Source organism: Bos grunniens, chromosome 28, assembly GCF_055505025.1.
Source record: "Bos grunniens cultivar Pamir isolate PY7600 chromosome 28, Bosgru_T2T1.0, whole genome shotgun sequence".
Taxonomy (NCBI): Eukaryota; Metazoa; Chordata; class Mammalia; order Artiodactyla; family Bovidae; genus Bos; species Bos grunniens.
In genome coordinates this window covers 1,572,449-1,592,996 of record NC_141192.1, presented here as the reverse complement: position 1 = coordinate 1,592,996, position 20,548 = coordinate 1,572,449, and the positions used below count along the sequence as shown (strand labels likewise).

Here is a 20,548-nt window from a genome sequence, read left to right as displayed (position 1 = left end):
TAACAGCACATCTTTCTGAGAAAACTGGGTCAAGACAGGCCAGCTCTCTGAATGGTTAGGGCTTCTGTGGGAAACTGCTCACAGCGCGGGCCAGAGTGTCCCTGGGCCCAGTTGTATCTGAAGGGCTCATTCCAGGAAGAAGAGGCTTCTGGGCTGAGAATAGTCTTGTTTTTTTAGTATAATTGCTATACAGTGTTGTGTCACAGACAGAACCGTCTTGGCAAGACAGCTTCTTTATACTCTAGTTTTGTCCCTTGCAGACAGAGACACACCCCAGAAAGCACGGCCTCAACAGGGAGCGCTACTGCCTGGGGTCTGCCTTGGCAACAATGCAAAGGAGGCCGGTCACACGTGTGGCCCAGGGACCAAGTGTGGGAACAGGGGCCGTCTCTCTCCCACGAAGGGCCCCTGAACAATGGTTCTGCCCTCCAAGCCTGAGACTTTGCTTTCTGTTTCCTTTGGGTTCTCTGGGAAAGGAAACTCTGGGAATTCCCATTCCTGAGTTTGCAGAAAACATCTCTGTTAAAAGCTCAGCCAGGAGGGAGCAGAGTCCAAGGGCGGATCAGCAGCTGGCTTTCTCCCAGATAATCACAGCTCCTGGGGCCTGAAGACAGCCTGTGCACTTGCTGTTTTTACATTTGGAAAGGCTAGCGTCTGACCGCCTTTCCTGGGAGGGAGGAGCAGGGCGCCTGACAAACATACCCCACTGCTGCCTGCGGCTCTGGGCACCCGCTGCCCTGCAGCTGTGGGCACCTAATACCTGTGGCTCTGGGCACCCGCTGCCCTGCAGCTCTGGGCACCCGCTGTCTGCGGCTCTGGGCACCCGCTGCCTGGCAGCTCTGGGCACCTGGATCCTGCCCACACGGCACGTTGCGTATTGCGAGCTTCTCCACAATCACCTGATCTGACAGGCTAAGCCTCGTGCTTCGTTTCCCTAGGACTAAGGGGCCAGGTGTGTCCTTGGTGAACCAATGGCTTTGTTTTAACAGTGGGAAGGTCTTTAATCCATCTTCTGGTAAACATTCTAAGCTGGTAGCAAATGGTTATCACCACAGGAAAAACAAGCCTTTTTTTTTTTTAATTCCCTCTGCTCATTTGCTCTGGGCAAATTACCCTGTTTTTCCTGAGTTCAGATCTTTTGCAATCATGTTCATTTTATCTTGTGTTTATTATTTTCCCTGGTTCCTGGGGTCTGACCTGGGAAGACCGTCCTGATCTAGGAGAGGACGCTCATCACCGCAATCTTCACCTTACCTTTGGATACATTTTGTACCTGAGATACTAGTGAGTGAAGCAGGGTGTGACAAACTCTCTGAAAGCTCTAGGAGAGAGCACACGGAACTCCCACACAAGCCAGCAGGAAACTGCAGAGCCTAGGAGAAAATCTGGAATTGTGGTGTCCTGGTGAGCTGAATTAGCATCTTTTCAAATTGCCTCTGAAAAGCAAGTATCGTTGATAGAAAGCTTTGTAATCCTCAGATGGTCGTAGAAGTATGTATAGGCATACTTCGTTTTATTGTTCTTTGCAGACACTGCATTTTTTTTAAATTGAAGGTTTGTGGCAACCTTGCATTGAATAAGTCTATTGTGCCATTTTTCCAATAGCCTTTGCTCAATTCCCTGGTGGCTCAGACGGTGAAGTGTCTGCCTACAATGCGGGAGACCTGGGTTTGATCCCTGGGTCAGGAAGATGCCCTGGAGAAGGAAATGGCAATCCACTCCAGTACTATTGCCTGGAAAATCCCATGGACAGAGGAGCCTGGTAGGACCCAGTCCATGGGGTCCCAAAGAGACGGACGCGACTGAGCGACTTCACTTTCCTCACTTCATATCTCTGTGTCACATTCTCAGAGTGTGTAATTCTCACTGCGTGGTAATGTGTGGTAATTCTCACTGCGGACAAAAAAATGTTGCATGTTGCCAGCCATTTCTGTAAACAAGAAATGTTGCCAGCTATCAAGCCATCAGTCACTGCAGCTGCTCCAAGGGTGTACCCCAAGGGGAATTCAGGATAGAGAAAAACAGGATACTGGCCCTCCATAGTTAAGATGCGTATCTAAGGAGTAATTTTAATGAAACCAGACTCTTGTATCTTCCATACACAAAGGGCAGTAAAATCATTAACTTGAGATGTCTGTTTTTTTGTGATTAGCGTTAATCTTTTGATGTTTGATTACATGTTTTTTTGTTCTGTTTTTAAGCAAAAACTTCATATCTTGTTTCCTCCCTTAACTCTTTGGAACAGTTCTTCAGAGCTGTCTAACAGGCTCTCCCATGGGGTTTGGTCCTCGGTAAGTTCCCCAAATAAAACATAACTCAGGAAGGGGGTTCAAGAGAGAGGGGACATATGTAAATCAATGCCAATTCCTGTTGATGTGTGGCAGAAATCATCACAGTATTGTAAAGTAATTATCCTCTAATTTAAAAAGAACTCGCAAATTTTAGCCTTTTTTTTTTTCAGTTGACATCGCAATTTTCAAGCCTGTCATTATTGTGTTTATAACAGTGATCTATGATCAATAATCTTTGATATCACTGTTGCAAAAGATTATGCCAAAGGCTCTGAGAATGGTTAGCAGTTCTTAGCAATAAAGTATTTTAAAATTAAGGTATGTGCATTGTTTTTTAGACACAATGCTATTGTACACTTCATAGGTGATAGTGGGGCTTAAACTCAACTTTGATATGCAGGGAAACCAAGTTGTGTGACTCACTTTATTGTGATCTTTGCTTTATTGCAGTGCTCTGGAACCAAATCTGCAATATCTCTGAGGTATGTCTGTACATTCTCCCCTTGTTAGAGATGTCTTAGCTATGTTATTCAGAAGTTAGCTTTGCTAACTTTTCTATTTCACAAGTGGCCCTTATCAAGACAGGCCTTAAATGAAGTAATATTGTAACAGCTGAAAAGAAAAAACAAAACCAACCAACCAACCAAATCCTCAAAACTGGGGAATGTTTACAGAAGGTTTCTTCATCTGACCACTTTTCATGTGTCAGGCCCTGTCTGCTCTAAGGTTAGCGGGCGTCTTCAGGCTGGAATGTCTCCCACTCTGTCTTAGGCCAGTTGGGCTCAGCCTTGGGCTCCTTCCAAGGAGCGTCACCATCTCTGCTCTGCAGATCCCCTGGCCCTCCAGGGTGTGTGGCCTGGTCTCCCGGGTAGGAGGCCTCTGAATGCAGGCTACAGCAAGACTGTCTTTGTCCCTTTGGAGCTGAGCTGGTCTGGCACCAGGCAGTGGCCCCTCGATTGCTGCTGAACGATGGTCAGCCGTTGTCCTTGACCTGAGCTTATAATATGGTCTGGGAGGCTGGTGGTGGCTTTATTCACCGTGTCCGACTCTTGTGACCCATGGACTGTAGCCCGCCAGGCTCCTCCGTCCATGGGATTTTCTAGGCAAGAGTACCAGCGTGGGTTGCCATTTCCTTCTCCAGGGGATCTTCCCAACCCAAGGACTGAACCCAGGTCTCCTGCACTGCAGGCAGATTCTTTATCGTCTGAGCCACCAGGGAAGCCCTCTGGGTAGCTGTTTCACTATTTTACTGGGAAACCCTGTTTGACCAGCTCTCTACCATCTCCTAGACCCTGTTGCCTCTCCCTGAGCCCCAGAAGATTCCTGAGGTGCTCCTGATGCTGAAACTCTGCAATTCGGGGCGACCCTAATGCTTACTGTCCAGGCTGCCCAGACCTCCTCCTCTGAGCCCTACGGCTGTCACTGTCCTCAGGCCCCACACCAATCCCAAGGATGTGCCTGGAAAAGAAGGAGTCATGTCAGCGTCAAGAGCGGTGGGCTGCGTTCAGCGTTAGCTCCTCTACCAAACTTGGCGATGCGTTCTGTAGGACAAGAGTTTCAGAGGTCAAAGCAGAGGGTCAGGGTGGGCACACGCAAGCGAAAAAAAGAGCTTGGACCTAACTCCTTTGGTTCCACATGGCAACACCTTTATTGAGTACCTCGGAAACTCTGCTGACAAAGGAGACGGGAAACTGCGGCAGACCTCCCCTGGGCACCTCTGCACCTGCCTCTGTGAGCTCGGCGCCAGGTCGGGACAGTCCTGGTGTGGGGCTCACCCTGAACAGTGGGCTCAGCGGCATAGCTGCTCCCACGCTCTGCTCTTTATGGGTGCCGGTGAGGAGCTGCCGACTGAGGCAGAGCTGGAATCTCACTCAGGCTGACTTTCTGGCTTCGGGAGACTTTATAGTTTTCCCCTTTAAATCCACAATCCATGGGCCCCATGGGGAGAATCTGGTCTCGTTTGCTCTGTTTTGGACAAACACCTCACACAACTGCTGTAAACTGTTGCATAATTTTTGCAAAGGCCTTCTTGTTCATTCTAGAATTTTTCCATCAACTGGCAGGCCCAAATTGTTCTGGATTTGGCCCCAGGGGATTCAAAGCCCTTTCTCCTCAAACCGTTTTTCCCGGTGGTGGCCCTTTGATGGGAAGTATTGACGCACACCCAGAGAGGGCGGGAGGCATTCAAGTGTCCGAGGAGAGTGACGGGCGAAGCGCGGCCTCCCCAGGCCGCTGCCGGCAGTCCCTAGACAGCTCCTGGCCTCTCACCCACCCTGGAAGCATCCTTTCAAGGTCATGTGGGTCACCTCCTCAATGTGATACGATTGGCATGTTTCTTTCAGCGAGCTCCCTATAAGAGTCACTTCAGGTGTTGCTGGGAAGTGCAGGGTGAGTGCCGCCGAGAGAAGAGGGGCCGCTGGTGCGCTTATTCTTGGTCTGACCTCTGCCGGCAGGGCACTGAGCTGTGTGAGGCTCATGGAGCGACATCAGAGGCTTGAGGACATCAGAGGCTTTACCTGGCACGCCACGGCACAGTGACAGCTGGGAGCACTGCACATCCCATTCCCGATGGCAGTTCTTGCTCTTCCCAGCAGTTTCTGAGCGGCGGCATGAGGCGAGGGTGGACAGGGTCCAGTGGTTCACGTGTTTCATGAGGATAATGGCTGGTGGTTCTGCAGTAACTCTGGGCCAGGCACTGGAAAAGCAGATGGAGCCCACACCCTAGAAGCAAGACCATGTTCTGCTCCCCTGATTTGGAGAGGTGTGGCATGAACAGGACTGGCCATGCCATCTAGCTCCTTAACTTGGCTCATGTCACAGCTTCAGGGCTGCTCACAGCCCAGGCCCACCTCACATGCAGACCCCACCCAGCAAGTTCCTGGGTCCTCAGGCTTAGGACTGGGCCCCTGAGTGCTCAGCTTGGAGCCAAGGGCCAGGGCCATGGGACTCATGCTAGCTAGGCAGGGGGACAGGCAGAAGCGCAGATGCTAGATTCCTCGGCCGTGTGACCAATCTGGGTGACCCGTCAGGGCCTGGCCACTGGCTCTCAGTGGGCACTGGCTGCTGGGGGCTTCGGAAGGGGCAGGCGCTGGTGGGCTACTTGGCTTCCACCAGCTGCTCCAGGCGCTGTAACATTGTCAGACGCAGGGCTTGGAACCTGGAGGGAGACACAGCCGAGAGGATTCACTGGTACCAGAGGGGACAGGGAGCGAGGAGCACAGCAAAGGAGCCCAGAGATGCTGGGCCTGGAGACCCATGGCTCCTGACCGGCTGCTTAGTGGCCAAGAAGGAAGAGCCAGGACCCACATCCTGCGAGGCCACTGGCTTCGGGGAGTAGTCAAACAGGGCTGCAGACTCTGTCAAGCTTCACAGGAGAATGCTCCTTCTATTCCAAAGAGTCTCCAGTACGGACAGGAGTGTGCTGGATTAGACGGGGCGGCAGAGGGGAGTCAGGAAGCCTGCGTCCGAGCCTGGCTCCACAATCACGTGGTGAGACTCCTTCCTCATCCCAGGCTGCTCTGCCCTCTCTGTGCACCAAGCAGACCTAGACCAGGTGACCCCCAGGTCCCTTCTCGCTACAGTGACACGGTCCCCCCGATGAGGTCTCCGCTGACTGCCTGAGCGGGGCCTGACTGTACACACAGAAGCCTTTTAAAGAGACATTCAGCCAAAAGCCAGGATTTACACAGTCCCCCGACCGCAGACTCTCACGGTGAGCGGCCTCCCTCCTTCCCTTCCTAAGAGGGACTCTGGGACCGAGTTTCCCTTGCAGAGGAAGACACAGACCATCGGGGTTTGCGACCTGACCTCACACAGCCAGGCCCTGCCAGAGCATCCCCCAGGAGCAGCAGGTGACACCCACTCACCTGCCCATTGAACTGGTCCCCTGTACTTGCCACCATCAGTGGGTACAGGCAGTCCTAACAACCGCTGATTTGGGGCAGGCTCAGCGCTCCTGCTAGCGTGAACGGGCACTTTTCAGACCAGGCTGAATGCGCACAGGCAGGCCCCCTTGGCGGCACTTTCAGGGCAGGGTTGCCAGCAGAACGCACAGCCCTGGGCCAGGGCCGGCCCGTGCTGCTGCCCAAGTCTCCTGCCCAGTTTCAGCAGCTCGTGTCCATCCCGTGATGGTGGGGCTGCCGAGGCTCGATGGGCGGCCTGGGCTGCAGGCCCCCATTTTGGCAGGCGGTCACCCCGGTCTGGTGGCACTATGGAGCAAGGGGCCGGGGGAGGTGCTGGGGAGCCAGGGTTAGCAGGCATCCCTGAACTGCGTGAGGACGCCTGGCACAGCTGCAGGGAGAGCTCTCCCAGCCACGGGCCTGGTGCTCTGACCGCAGACTTGCCCTCATGTTCCAGACCCACGACTGGCTACTTAAGTGCTGCTTACTTCATGGTCAGTTTGATTATTTCTCTTTCCTCCTCTTCTTTTAATTTTTCAACAAAACTGTCCAGCACCGGCATTTCAAACTTAATGTACTGAGCGACCTAGAAAATCCAAGAACATTTTAATGTGCTTTAAATTAGAGGCCAAAAATGTTTTCTTTTCCTTGTGGCCGATTCAGCAGGGTTTTGTCTCCAAGGAAGAGGCTGCCCGTCTTCCTCCCACCCCCCGACACAGCTCTGTGTGTACCAGGGAGGATGGAGCCCATTCTGACCCCAAAGGCAACTGTGATCCCTGGGAGGAAAGATTAAACTGAGTTTTAGGAAGACCATTCAATAGTGAGCAGAGTCACTTGGGAGTTCTCTGGGGTTGGGGTGGAGATGGTGGGAATGCCATTGTTTCTCACAATAGAATGAAACTCACTAGTCTGCAAATGGCCCGAGGGACACAGGGTCACAGGCCTTCTTCTTGAGGTCCACACCCTAAGGCCTATTCTGTGTAGCGGAGTTTGAAAATGTGCTCTTCGCCCAGTCAGGACTCAAGATGTCCTGAGACACTTGGTCCTTTCCATAAGGTGCAGTTAGACCCTAGGTACGGAGCTTTTGTTGTTGTTTTTTTTAATGTAAATAACAACAAAACACACTCCAATGAAGGAAAAGACTCTACCTGTCTGGAAAGAATGGAAAAGGCCAGGCCATGGTTTTCTAAGACCCAACTTCTTTTTCCCCTGAGCCAGCTGATGGATCTGGTGGTGGCTGATAGCAACAAGACAGGATGAAACCATCAAGACGGGATGGACTTTGTGATGGCCATGGGGGCCCTGGAAGCATTGCCCAAGGGGGCTCTGCCCAAGGTCACAGGAGTCCGCCACGCTGTCCCCCAGCCCCTCCCTCAGGAGAGGCCTTGAGATGCCGCAGCCCCACTCACATCGTGGGGGACCTCCTCGCCCAAGTCAGCTTCCATCAGGAATATCCTGGCGATCTTCTCACAGGGCCCATGCAGGATTCTGGCAATCAGTGGGTACTCACAGTCTTTTAATTTTGTACGCTCTGAAAGAGAATGTGGTAGACAAAATTCGTGGGGTGGTAGGACTGTGTCTCTTTGTTCTAGGATGGAAATGGGATGGAAGACAGATGTCCAGGGGCCCTGGCACTGCTGCCAGATGTTGTGTGATGGACACTGCCTTGATGTGGGTCGTGTCCTTCAGCGAAGGCCCAGCTCAGAGAGGAACAGTGGCTGGAGGAGCACAGCGAAGTGGACTTGGGGAGGCCAGGCCATGCAGCGCTGGACACAGGGCTGTGTGGTACAAGCTCTGCAACAGCAGGTCCCAGTGGGTGAGGGGCTTCTCATCCATCCTGAAAACCCAGACGCACAGTCCTCCCCACCTCTCACTGAACCTACTGGAGAGAGCGGCTCACCATGTGGTTCTGGTGGGATTCCGAAAGGGATGACAAGTGTGCCTGGATATAAGCCTGGGAGGGGTGCCCGTGGTGGGGGCACAGCGTGTCCCAAGGCCAGGAGGGCACCTGCCCTGTGCCCACTGCACAAGCCAGCTCAGCCCTCAGAGAAGGAGCTCAGTTGGCGAGCTTGCCAAATGGATGGGGACTTGAGTCAAAGGCAGACACTTACCCCCAGACTCATGAACGACGTAGAGTGCAAACTCACTGGGGCCGTTTTCCACCTGCACAGGTAGTGACAGGAAGTCAGACCATGGCTTTTCAAGACAGGAGAGAGAGAAAAGGACCCCTGGCAGTAACCACATCCCCAGTGCCACACACACACAAATCCCCAGGGACCACCCCCTTAAATTCCCAGAGCATTTCTCCTGCTAGCTTAGCAGAGGAAACCTCGTTCAGCCTTCTACCAGGAGTCATGGCTTTCACCAGCCCCCTCCCCAGCAAAACTGCAAACCACCAGCATCTGGGCAAGGCTGCCTAGGGCCAGACTTACTCGGAACTTGTTCAGCAGCAGAGTGAGCACCTGCAGGGTCGTCATGGTGCTGTTGACTCTCACGTTGGTCATGGACCCATAGGCAGGAGTGAACACGGAGGTCTGCACAGGAAGGGGGAGGCGGTTCAGGGGGAGGCCAGAGGAGACACAGGGCTGACACCAGGCAGGGTATGGGCATCCTGTCAGCCCGCTGGCACTGAGCAGCTTGGGACAGCAGGTGAGCCTGGGCTCTGTGATCACCTGTGTCTGTCCATCCACACAGATCCACACACAAGCTGCGCCCAGATCCAGGCATGAGCAGAGAAGCTTTGACAGCTCACATCATACAGAGGCCTCTAAGAAAGATGCCTGCAGATCTATAAGAGCCAGATTCTTTTTTCTAGGAACCAGGACCATAGGAAGCTTGGTGTGCTGCAGTGCATGGGGTCGCAAAGAATTGTGCACAACTGAGCGACTGAACATTAACCAGGGCCATGAGAGCCATTCATGAGGGGCTGGGGAACGAGTCTCTCTACTCTGTCTAGAACCAAATCACCAGTGTCTGCTGATTCTAAGGCTAAAGCTTCTCAAATCTGTCCACCTTGCTCTATTCTCCCAGCCTGCCTGCGGTGAGGCCCTGTTTATACTGCATCAGCTTCCCAACTTTTCCCCTCTAGTCTCAGCCCTTTCGACCCATTTTCCACCCTATTGCACAAAGGAACAACCTTTCAAACACTTTGCAACTCGAAGTGTGTTCTGGGCCAGCTGTGTCGCGTACAGTCTCAGCTGCCTGGTGCAGACTCCTGGATCGGCACCTGCACTTGAGGAGGATGTCCCGGGGTGCAATTGTAGGGTAAACCTCGAGCAGTACTGTATCACAGCGTGCGCCGCAGCCTAGACAGTGGCGTCCGCCGCTCCTCCCACACGCCCCCTCCCAAGCATCCCATGCTCCAGCCACACGGCTTCTGCACAGTTTCAGGGGCCCGTGATATTCTCGCAGGTATCCTGCCTTTGTTCATGAGACACCATACATGAAGTCAACCAGGGAATTTCCAGGGAATAAAGTTAAAGCTTATTAAGTCCTTAATGATCACAAATCAGGTAATAACCCTGCTAAATACTTTATATAGATTCTTTGATTTAATCCTCACAACAGTCCTTAGAAGTACATGGAGCTTGGAGAGGTTAGTAGCTCATTGGAGTCACCCATCTAGAAAGGGCGGAGCTGCCCCAAGCCTCATGCTTCACCAGGCACAGGGTCCTCCCTTCGTGTCTGACTTCCCTGTGGGAAAGCTCCTCCTTGCTTTCTGAAACTGATTCCAGTTCACACATTCCTCCTGTATGGTCCTAGCTCTGCTTTCCCCAGGACGTACTCGGGCTCAGGGTACACGAGGGCTTCGTTCAGTGTCCCCAGCTGATGTCCAAGTACTGGAGCCAGCCTCAAGCCCAGACCTGCTTTCTCCACAGTTGAGATGTAGAATGACTCTGGGTGGTACAGAAAGTCCAACTAGACTTTCGGTTTCTAAGAAATATGAAACAGAGGAGTCAGGCTATCTCTAGGAGAAGAAAGGTCATGTCAACAAGACATCGTGTTTCTTCCGCCTGAACTCTTTTCTCAAGAAGAGACCAAGCAGCTCCAAGTAGGAACAAGGGTCCCGTGGCTCCTTTCCTGTCTCTATCCACAGTGGTTTCTCCCGCCCAGGACACGCTTGAGTCCGACAGGCCGAGCACTGAAGACAGTACCAAGTTCACCCACGCTGGAAATCACGCATCACTGCTGTGAGAACTGTTGTAGAAAATAATTAAGTGGAGCAACAGTGTACAGTTCTAAGAAATAAACCCTGGAATAACAACTCCAGGAAGTTAATTCTAGGAATTTATTAGTTATTATTTTTCAATTGTTGCCTGCGACTCAAGCACTTTGTTACCTGATTTCTAAGGACACATTCTGAATGGATGTGGAGCGAGGAGCAAAAAAGGGAGCCCCTCGCTCCTTCAGCAGATGTGAATCAACTGTCCAACATGGCTAAGACACCAGTTCAAGTCCCAGAAGGTACCCAGTTTGCCTGGAAGGATGGATCCACATGTGGCAGGTAAGTCTGTGGCTGGGGAACAGCCATCCTGACTAGCGTGTCGAGTGTAGGTCTGGCTGGCTAAGAAGGGCAGGATGGCACCAAGGGACGAGAAAGGCTGTGATGAAAGCCGCGACTCTTCACTTCGGTTCATTTCAAAGGCTACAGGCTGTTCAGACTTCTCCATGTCCCCGTGATATTTGCAATGACTAATGTAAGGTTTAAAGTGCCCAACACACCTCTTAGAGGAGAGGTGAATGTACTGAAGATAAAGCCCACGATTCAGTACCTTGAGTCATAAAAACCTTTTTTTTTTTTAGGAATGTATAGAATGAGTCTACATCCATGCAAAGAATCTTTCTAAATTTTCAAATAGTCCCTTAAAGTAGCATATCAATATTTATTCAAATATTAGCAAATGGTGCTTAATTAACACTTTGCAGACTAAACCCCTTTGGAACAGTATTTAAAGAATACCCAAGTCAGGGACTTTCCTGGCAGTCCAGTGGTTAAGACTTTGCCTTCCAATGCAGGGGGCTGGGTTTGACCCCTGGGCAGGGAGCTAAGATCCCACGTACCTTGTGGCCAAAAAAACATCAAACATAAAACAGAAGCAATATGGCGACAAATTCAATAAAGACTAAAAATGGTCTACATTAAAAAAAAAAAAGAATACCCAAGTTAGATGGTCGGTCCTTTGGGTAATCCAGACATTCTTAATCTCTGTTTAACTTCAGCCCTGTCTTCCCCTTCCCCTGTGAGGAAACTACTCTCAAATACTCTGGTTTCCTAGATTTGGGCTTCCCTGGTGGCTCAGATGGTAAAGAACCTGCCTGCAGTGCAGGAGACCCGGGTTCAATCCCTGGGCCAGAAAGATCTCTTGGAGAAGGGAATGGCTACCCACTCCAGTATTTTTGCCTGGAAAGTCGCATGGACAGAGAAGCCTGGCAGAGTATAGTCCATGGGGTCACAGAGTTGGACATGACTGAGTGACCAACACACTCAGCCTCCTAGATTTAGTGAAGATAACCTATTGTTCCTCAGTAACACTCACTGCAAAGCTAGTGTGGAGTGGAGGGAGGTCCTGATGATGGAGCAGGGGCCCTTCAGCCCGCCTTGTTGAATTCTTCATCCCCAAGTGCAGGGTACCGCAAGAGTAGTTTGAATGGCTCCGAGCAGACCTCACCTGTGTGACTGTGCTTCAGATCTGACCCAAGACCTCCCTTTGCCCAGCTCCCCATCCCATGAGTCACCCACCACCTATCAGGAAGGGCAGCTGCTGAGCCTGGAAGCCCTGGCTTCCAGCTTCGCAGCGCTGCAGGATGTGTTCTATGGCAGGACGCCCCATTCCGGGCCTCACCCACACTGCCATGGGTGCCATTTATAGTAACAATCCACTTCTCCTTTTTACAGTTGGATTTGTTTATGGAATGATGTCATCAGGGGAAGGAGATCTCTTTTTCCTGAGGTCAGTACAATACATACTTGGACAAAAGGATAGGACAAAAGGGTAAGTGCTGGGAATCAGGAGCTGTGCGAGTTCTCTGGGACCCATCACACATGCTCCAGGGCACACCCCGACCTAGGTGGCTTAATCTACCAAGCGACAGTGACAGCAGGGTACATGACACTCCTGTGAAACAACAAACCGACCTTGGGGAGAAACCGTATAGAAAAGTGACTTGTTGAAGACAAATGTAGCATCATTCTCCAAACATTCATGCAATCTGTGAGAATGAATTGACAGTGAGCGTGTGATGGGAAAAATACAGGCTTTGTGGTCAGGAAGTGAAATGTTATTTGGGGCAAGACAATTGTCCTCCTCAGCCTGTTTCTCCATCAGGACACAGGCACAGCCTCACCTGTATACCAGGGCTGTGCATGCTAAGTCGCTTCAGTTGGGTCTGACCCTCTGCGACCCCTTGGACTGTAGCCCCCCCAGGCTTCTCTATCCATGGGATTTCCCAGGCAAGAATACTGGGGTGGGCTGCCACGCCCTCCTCCAGGGATGCAGGCTGTGTCTCATGTCTTCTGCATTGGCAGGTGGATTCTTCACCACTAGCACCGCCTGGGAAGCCTACCGGGTTTTGCTGAGGGTGAGTTCAGGCGTGACCACCGAGGGCCCCACTAGGGAAGGTCCAAGTTTTGCTGAGGGTGAGTTCAGGCGTGACCACCGAGGGCCCCACTACGGAAGGTGCGATGCGTGCATGGCGCTTGGGGCTGGTTCCCCAAGCCTGGCTTCGGGGCCCAGGGAGAGGCCGGGTGGGCCATCACCTTGTGGTTGTAAAAGTGCCCGTTGATGGAGAAGCGGTGCCTCCGGGTCCTCTGGGCCTCACCGGGCGCCCGGCTCCTGGGCCGCCTCTGGATCACACAGGCCGCATCGCTCTTGGTGCGCAGCAGCTGTGGGGTCTCCTCGTCCTCCTCCACTGGCTCTGTGGCAAGAAATGGGCAAGGGGTCAGGCTCAGGACAGGGGCTGTGACAGAAGAGCCTCTGTGGCGGTGCCGCGTGAAGTGTGGCGCCCTGGGCTGCGGGAGACGGCAGTGTGAGCACTGTCCCTGTGATGGAGGCTGGGGTCCAGCCAGTGTGATACCCACTTTGCAGACAGAAAAGGTGACCCCCAGACAAGATAACCTGTGTCACCATGCCACACGGCCATAGCCTCTGGACCTCCAACTCCAGGGACCCAGAGCAGGACTTTGACAGCCCCAGCCCTGTCCTCTGGGACAAGCCCTTCACTGAGTCAAGAGGAGGTGCAGAGAGGACAGACACCCAGGCACGGATCCTGGCAGGTGGGGGAGAGATCCCAGAGGCCTGCAGGGCCAGGTGAGAGCCGTGTTCTCTGCAGATGTTCTCCTTTTCAGAAGGCAGCACGTTGCAGGGATTCAGACAACCATATCACCTCTGGAAGCCTCCGCTTCCTTGTCCTTGGGTGAGGAGTCAATAAGAATACCTTGGGCTGAAGAGAGATTTACCAGGGGCTGGGCTTCCCTGGTGGCTCATTGGTAAAGAATCTGCCTGCAGTGCAGGAATTGCAGGAGATGTGGGTTTCAGCCCTGGGTCAGGAAGATCCCCTGGAGAAGGGAATGGCAACCCACTCCAGTATTCTTGCTTGGAGAATTCTATGGACAGAGGAGCCCGGTGGGCTACATTCCATGGGGTCGCAAAGAGTCGAACACGACCAAAACAGCTTAGCGCACACGCTCTTGAAGGCAAACAAAGCCACTCTTTGCTACTCCACAAAGCTGATCTCCAGAGATGGCGGTCATGAGCCAGCCCCCCACCACCCCAGATGAGTGGGACTGGGTCGCGGGCTTCTTGAGGCCCCACCAACCTGATCTGTCTCTGGAACTCTCCTCCTGGGGCCCAGCCTGAGAACTGGGTTCCTGGGCAGTGACTCTGCCATCTTGAACAGGTGGCTCCTTCCTGAAAAGAGACAGTCATGGTGCTGAGAGGGCTGCTGGCAGAGAAGGGTAGTTCAGATCAAAGAAAAGGAAGCTGGCTGCCTCTGTGGGTCAGACACAGGCCAGAAGCAGGACAGGCCGAGTTGAGGCCAGGATTTCACACATTGTCAACGTAAAAGATAAAAACAAGAGCAAAAGGTTGCCAGTGTCTGCTGGAAGGAGAGGGAGTCTGCCCTGCAGACCTGCGTGGCCTGTTCTAAGCCCTGGGGTACGGACAGAGGGACACACACAGACCCGTGCTGGGCACCAGGCTGAGGCGGTTGGCTTCTGTGGCTGTGTGCCAAGTGGGCTCTCTGGGCTGCCTTCTGGCCCGGGGGAGGAGGGCAGCAGCACCCTCGAGGGGGCTAACCTCCAGGCCCCTGGGAAAGGTGGACTCCAAGCCAGGGCAGCCAGCGCTGGACTGGAGGAGGGATGGGTGTAATGGGAAGTAGCCATGCCGGGAAAGGAGCCTGGGAGGAGGAGACAGAGGAGCCAGGCCGGCACCGAGGGGCCTCCGAGGGGCCTTGTCTGAGGCGGCTCGTGTGACCACTTTTACCCTCCTTTCTACGGAGCCCATCCAAACTCGAAGCTCTAAGGCCCAAATCCAGTATGAGTGACTAGGGACAGCTGGAGATGAGCCAGGGGCATCGGCGTGCAGAGGGCCACGAGAGCAGCAACTTTACTTGCATTTTTGAAGGGGAAAACGTTTTGAATTTCCGACTCTTAGAAGGATTTATTATGTGTGGAAGCAAGCAAAACTCAGCAGCTTGCTGCCCGTCTTTGGGTGTGAAGTGGAAACAGGCAAACGTCTGTTAAGACAGGTAGAAAACCATTTTATCCCTATCAAAACATTCTTAATATATTCAAATAAATCTGATATAAATAAATTCAGATAAACTTGTAAAAATAAATTCTGATATTGAAATAAAAGCAGAACCGTTGGAGGCTAAACCTGTGTGTTTCAGGACAGAACAGGCTGAGAGGCTTGGCTTGCAGACAGAGGCCTCTTTCTCTTACAGACGAGGAACGTCTGAGAAGCACAAGTGGAGGTGAGGGCAGCCTGGAGGGGGTCGGGGGTGACTTGGTTGTCATGGAGAAGAACCACTTGGGGGTGAGGCTTCAGGTTGGCAGCTGAGGTCCTGGGCTGAGGCAGTCAAGGGGTGACTGACCAGGTTGAGGGTGGGTTACCCTCCCACCTCCGGCCCCAAACAGAAATGGGGCTTTCACTCAGAGACAGAGATCAACCTCCTGGCCCCGCACACTCCAAGCAGTAGCTTTAGGTTGTCGTGGAGACCACCGGGCCCCGCCCCACCCAGCGGGACACTCACGAATGGCAGCTGGACTGTCCGGGTGTCCAGGAGAGGTGCACACGCTCCCTGTCATCCTGTATCTGGAGCCGGATGGGCCGCTTCAGTCCCCAGGAAATGTTGAGGAGCCCCTCGATGATCAGAGCCCCTTCTTCCTGTGGGGACCCACACGCTCAGCCTCTCCTCTCAGAGCAGCCACACTCAGGGGTCACTGACCACCTTCACACCCCCCTCAGATGTCAGCCCCCGCCCACGGGACCCCCCTGTGCACTCAGGCCCCCAGGTGCAGCCTCTCATCCCTAGGGTCCCGTCTTCCTCTAGGGGAAGGCCCACGAATTTCTCTGTGCTCTAAGGCACGAGGCCCGGGCTGGAGAGGAAGCCTGAGGCGTGCCCTTCCACCACTCGGGAGCAGGGGCTGGGGCAGGGCGCTGAGTCAGGTGTCCCACAGGAATGCAGCTGCTGTCCGGCAGGCACGTCCACACAGTGGCAAGGAAACACGTTCCAGGGAAGCACAGCTGTGCAGACACCGGTGCGACACGGGACAGCTCTCCGTGCGGCGCTGCGCCTGCTCAGGGGGCCCACAGTCACCTGCTCCTACTGGGAATGTGCCAAGGGCACTGGATCCCATGCCCACTAGGGCTGAGCAGGACCAGCATGGTCCCCACCCCCGATTTCCAAGCTGGCCTCTTTCCTGAAGGCCAGTCTTGCCTTCCTCACCACCTGGGGTATGGCCAGTCCTGTGCCCCACTACTGGCACACACACTCAGAGTATCTGCAACAGCTCCCGGCCGGCGATCCTGACCAGCCCTAATTCTCCAAGGTCTGCAGATGGCACAGCCACTCATCTGCTGCCAAACCCTGAGGTCCTAATCAACAGAGTCCTCCAGAAGCACTCTCAGCCAGCTCCCACTTGCTCCCCGTGGGTCCTTGATTCTGTTTCTTGACCTATTTCAGGCTTCTGTCTGCACACAACCACCTCCAACTTCCCTGTGCCAAGCTAATCAAGCCCACACGTGCTCCTGGCCAGGCTGCTTTGTCTGTACCCTCAGAGCACCTGCCAGGAACCTTCTCAGCCTCACCCTTCAGCCGAGTCAGGTCTCCCCAGCTACATGCTCCTAGTCTGCTCTGATACTGGTCTTTTGGCAATGAACTTAAAACATCATTCTCCCAGTGCTCTCTCAAGCACCATTCTATTATAGATTCATCAACACCATTTCTTTCTCCTTGTTGGCACTGAAAACTGTAAGAACAGAGACCCTGTGGGAGTCTCACATCCCTGGCAACACTTATAGGGCTGTCCTGCAGTACTGATCTCATGGTAGTTAGTAACAGTTTAAAAACACCCTGCCATCCACAAAGAAAATAGTTCTCTTCTGTTCAAGGTTATCAAAAATACACATAGCTTTCTGGAAAGGCCTTGCACCATTTGCTAAAAACAAGTGACAGCAACAGAAACAGCCAGAGCCGCTGACAACCACTGACGCTGCACAGAGAGGCGACTCGTGTCCCTGGAAGCAAAGACTATGGATTCAGGGAGTTAGAGGTCCCGTGAGGACAGTGAGAAAACCCAAAGTGGGAGGTGAAGGAGGTCCCCTCCTCTGCTGTGGGTTTCCTCTGATAAGATCAGAGAAAGCTGCAGGCCGGGAGGGCGTTCCCTCCATCCAGGGAAGGGGAGCTCAGGCTGGGGGCACCCCTGCTGTCTGCGCAGGGACATCAGACATGAGCCACACGAGGCAGCTGGTCCCCAGCACGGCTCAGCCCTGACCTCAGAGGCAGCAGCTCTCCCCAGCCCCTCGCTTCCCCAGACTAAGCCCCTGCATCTTTCTTCACAGTGGGGTCCCCAGAACTGTCTTTGAAGGCCTGGCCTCAGCATGTCCAGCTTCACAGACCCCGCCCCAGCCTTGCCCCAGAGCATCAGCTGGTCTGTGGCTATGGTTTTTTCCATGTTCCTCCACCCAGAGTCCGCCGTGGGGCGGGTATCTATGGATAAACATGTCTGCAGGTGGACATGAGCTGTTCCCGGTGAGCGGAGGCTCTCTCCAGCAATGTGTCAACATCTGACAGTGGTGTCTGAAGCCGAGTCTGAAAGCCAAGACCTGAACCGCATTTTGGGTGAAGGACATGATGCCTCGCTCATTGCCACGCTCTCTGTACCTAGAATAGTCACTGCTGCAGAGTGCTGGTTAGACAGTCAGGAACAAATACACAAGCCTGCTCTCATCCGACAGCTCCTCATCTGTGAAGCAGCAAGACCAGGATCCCGCAGGCTGCCCCCGGTCCCAGGGGAAGGTGGGCATAGCCCAAGGCTCAGCAAGCCCAGGGCAGCCCGGCCTCGGCCATCTCCAGGCTGAGTTCCACATTGCTGTGTCTGACGGGGTCCCTGTGGGTGCAGGCCTGGAGCTCAGCCAGGGCCAGCAGTGGGCCAGAGTGACGTGGGGTGTCGGGGTGCTGGTGTAAGGTGTACCAAAGAACGCTTCCAGGTGGAGATGGCGGAGACTGGGGCCGCTGTGGAGGTCCAGTGGAGGCCCTGGCCCTCCCGGTGCCCTGAGATGGCCAGGAGCTGAGGCTACCCCACCCCTGCCCTGTGGAGTAAACATTCCCAGAACCTCCCACGGGCGCAAACACTTGCTCCGAGCTGGCAGCTGGGCCGGACCCCGCCCGCCAAGCTGTTTTCCTCTGAGAGCTTCCTGAGCGCTGCTATTTTTGGCCCCGTGTGACAGTAATTGATTGCCGGTGGAAAGGTTTATAAAAGCAGCGGCCAGGCCCCAGGCTTGCCAGACAGCTCAGGGAGGCTTTCGCTCTGGACAGAGGCCCGGAGCGTCGTCCTCCTTGTCCCTCTCGCAGAATCTGGCTCCGGACACCGGCTCCAACTCCTCGACCCTGGGCCCTTGGCCCTGAGTTTCCTGGGCGCTTCCTGAGGACTTCCCTGCTCATCCATCTCCCCTGCTACCCCCAGACTTCCTCAGCTACAGGTAAGGGAGGGCTACTGCTCTCTGGCTTGAGGTAAAACAAAAACGCGTTGGGTATGTCTGAGGGCAGCTCTCAGCCTGGGACGTGCCCTGCTCACTGCGGGCTAGCGACCAGGATGCGGCTAACAGCGGAGGCGACAGCTGCGGAGGCTTTATATTCAGAGGCGTTTCCCCGAGGGGAACGTGCCATATGTTTTCCCAGCACCCTGGAGAGGTGTATTTATAACCCTATTTTACGGAGAAGTGGAGGCTTGGAGAGGTGACTTTGCCAAAGAACCCTGGGTCGGGAACGGCTGTCTGGTTTTGAACCCAGGTTTCCTCGGACTCCAGTCCCACAAGGACCCACAGTAATGATAGGGCCTTAAGGGATGTTAGCAGAAAGAGCCCAGGAGTTCGAGCCTGGTCTTGGATCTGCAGACTTTAAACTGCTCTCAGGCTTCTGATTCACCCAGGCGACCTCAGACGGGGGAGGGGACAGGGGAGGGGTGTCAGGATGGCCAGCAGTCTCTCACCCAAGCCCTCTGTCAACCAACAGGCTGCTGCCTCCCTGTCACCGGCAGCCATGAGGTCCCGGCTTTTGCTTTCTGTGGCCCTCCTGCCCACAATTCGGGAGACCTCGGAGGAGATGCTACCCGGAGGGGCTGGAGAGGAACCGCCCGCCTCCCCCAGCCTGGATGACTACGTGAGGTCCATTTGTCAGTTGGCACAGCCCACCTCAGTGCTGGATGAGGCTGCAGCCAGGGTGCGAACCAGCAGACCCCCCCGGCTAGCCCGTTCCTGTGCAAAGAGCTGCCCCACTGGGTCTCTACAGGACATCACCACTCGCTTCACTGGCCAGCAGCCCTCCCTGCCCAGGACTGGCACTGTGGACCCCCTGGACTGGCTCTTTGGGGAGTCTCAGGAGAAGCAGCCAAGTAAAAGGGATGTGCCAAGGAGGACTGGACCCTCCGCTGATCCCTGGGCTTCTCGCAGACAGACGGACAGTGGCAAGGCGCCAGGGACCCCCCGAGGGAGGCTGAGTGATGCCAAGGCTCCAGGACACTCTCTGCAGAGAACGTCGAGGGACTGGCACCAGTGCTCCCAGGCTTCTGGGCAACCTGGACAGGATGCGGGCTCCCCCACAAGCCCTCGCCACAGCAGCATCCTCAGAACTCTCTCTCTGCACCTCCCGGTGATCCATGAACTCTGACGCCTCCCCAATAAAGCCTTCTGTAAATAGCACACAGGTCTGCATTTCCTCCACACCTCCTCTTCCTATCCAACCGCCCCACTCCCGCCCGCAACGCAGCTGGGCACTGCCCCTGGCAGGTCTCTGGGAGGGAACCACCTCTCTGCAGGGGCTCTCTGCTTTGGCAAGTTGTAGTGAGACCCCTAGGAGAAGGCAATGGCGCCCCACTCCAGTACTCTTGCCTGGAGAATCCCATGGACAGAGGAGCCTGGTGGGCTGCAGTCCATGGGGTCGCGAAGAGTCGGACACGACGGAGCGACTTCACTTTCACTTTTCACTTTCTTGCATTGGAGAAGGAAATGGCAACCCACTCCAGTGTTCTTGCCTGGAGAATCCCAGGGACGGGGGAGCCTGCTGGGCTGCCGTCTATGGGGTCGCACAGAGTCGGACACGACTGAAGCGACTTAGCAGCAGCAGCAGCAGCAGCAGTGAGACCCCTTCTTTGAAAAACAGCCTATCCCACTTGTGGCTCTCCTAACTGGCTTATCACCTTCGGCAAGTTATTTAACATGTCTGTTCCTCAGTTTTCTCCTGGGTAAGCTGTGATTAATGAGACCTGCCTCCTAGGTTGTGCTAAAACCCGCACGCATTCAGGGGCGCAGGTTACGAGCCCACACGTGGAGCAGCTGCTGCCTCTCTGGTGGTCTCACAGGTGGGGAAACAAGGAAGGTTGGGGGAGAGGAGAAATCAAAGTCTTGGCCCTCAATGGTTTCACAGCCTAGCCCTGGACACTCCCAAGTGCCCCCACGGGGACCATGAGCAAACAGAGAGGCTCAACCAACGCAGCTGCTGTGCTTCAGGGGTCTGTCCCTGGGGCTTCCCAGGGAACCTCAGGGGTCCCTCCGTGCAAGTCCTGCTGTGGCCCCAGGAGCATTCCCCCACGCTGATGGCCAAGACAGAAGCTGCCCCGGCCAGCCTGCAGGGCACCGC

At 54.3% G+C, this 20,548-nt stretch overlaps 2 protein-coding genes and 1 long non-coding RNA gene across 12 annotated transcripts in view; 2 read left to right on the top strand and 1 right to left on the bottom strand.

Annotated features, from left to right (window-relative positions):
• Positions 1 to 1,131: 1,131 nt before the first annotated feature.
• On the top strand, positions 1,132 to 7,003 carry LOC147342709 (uncharacterized). The gene is made up of 4 exons (XR_015156651.1): positions 1,132 to 1,404; positions 2,246 to 2,291; positions 2,742 to 2,773; positions 3,581 to 7,003. It is a non-coding gene; the product is annotated as an uncharacterized LOC147342709 (long non-coding RNA).
• The window catches only part of RASSF4 (Ras association domain family member 4), a 34,233-nt gene continuing 17,600 nt past the window's right edge, over positions 3,916 to 20,548 (bottom strand). For 2 of the 6 annotated variants that reach the window (XM_086381445.1, XM_086381446.1), the window contains exons 4-11: positions 15,443 to 15,576; positions 14,006 to 14,097; positions 12,948 to 13,105; positions 8,623 to 8,724; positions 8,302 to 8,353; positions 7,600 to 7,721; positions 6,679 to 6,776; positions 3,916 to 5,448 (exon numbers count right to left, since the gene is read on the bottom strand). In XM_086381445.1, coding sequence (XP_086237571.1) covers positions 5,388 to 5,448; positions 6,679 to 6,776; positions 7,600 to 7,721; positions 8,302 to 8,353; positions 8,623 to 8,724; positions 12,948 to 13,105; positions 14,006 to 14,097; positions 15,443 to 15,576 — 819 coding nt within the window. In that variant the 3' untranslated portion in view covers positions 3,916 to 5,387. Of the gene's footprint in view, positions 5,449 to 6,678; positions 6,967 to 7,599; positions 7,722 to 8,301; positions 8,354 to 8,622; positions 8,725 to 12,947; positions 13,106 to 14,005; positions 14,098 to 15,442; positions 15,577 to 20,548 lie in introns of those variants that run through there. The other 4 variants (XM_086381450.1, XM_086381451.1, XM_086381448.1 and 1 more) reach the window with 2 other exon arrangements.
• Positions 10,212 to 19,611, top strand: DEPP1 (DEPP autophagy regulator 1). Of its 5 annotated transcripts, none has more exons than XR_015156650.1 (5): positions 10,212 to 10,694; positions 12,087 to 12,141; positions 12,717 to 12,827; positions 18,230 to 18,393; positions 18,926 to 19,611. XR_015156650.1 is itself a non-coding variant. In XM_086381458.1 (5 exons), the coding sequence occupies exons 1-5, from the start codon at positions 10,676 to 10,678 to the stop codon at positions 19,066 to 19,068; spliced, it is 465 nt and encodes a 154-aa protein (XP_086237584.1). In that variant the 5' UTR covers positions 10,212 to 10,675; the 3' UTR covers positions 19,069 to 19,611. The 5 variants fall into 5 exon arrangements, 4 of the variants coding, with proteins under 4 accessions (XP_086237584.1, XP_086237586.1, XP_086237585.1 ...); XM_086381458.1 differs by lacking the exon at positions 12,717 to 12,827 and adding an exon at positions 15,080 to 15,163; XM_086381460.1 differs by lacking the exon at positions 12,717 to 12,827.

Excerpts from the sequence above, each read along its gene's own strand:
- DEPP1 (XM_086381456.1), top strand. The coding sequence starts at position 18,953 with ATGAGGTCCCGGCTTTTGCTTTCTGTGGCCCTCCTGCCCACAATTCGG.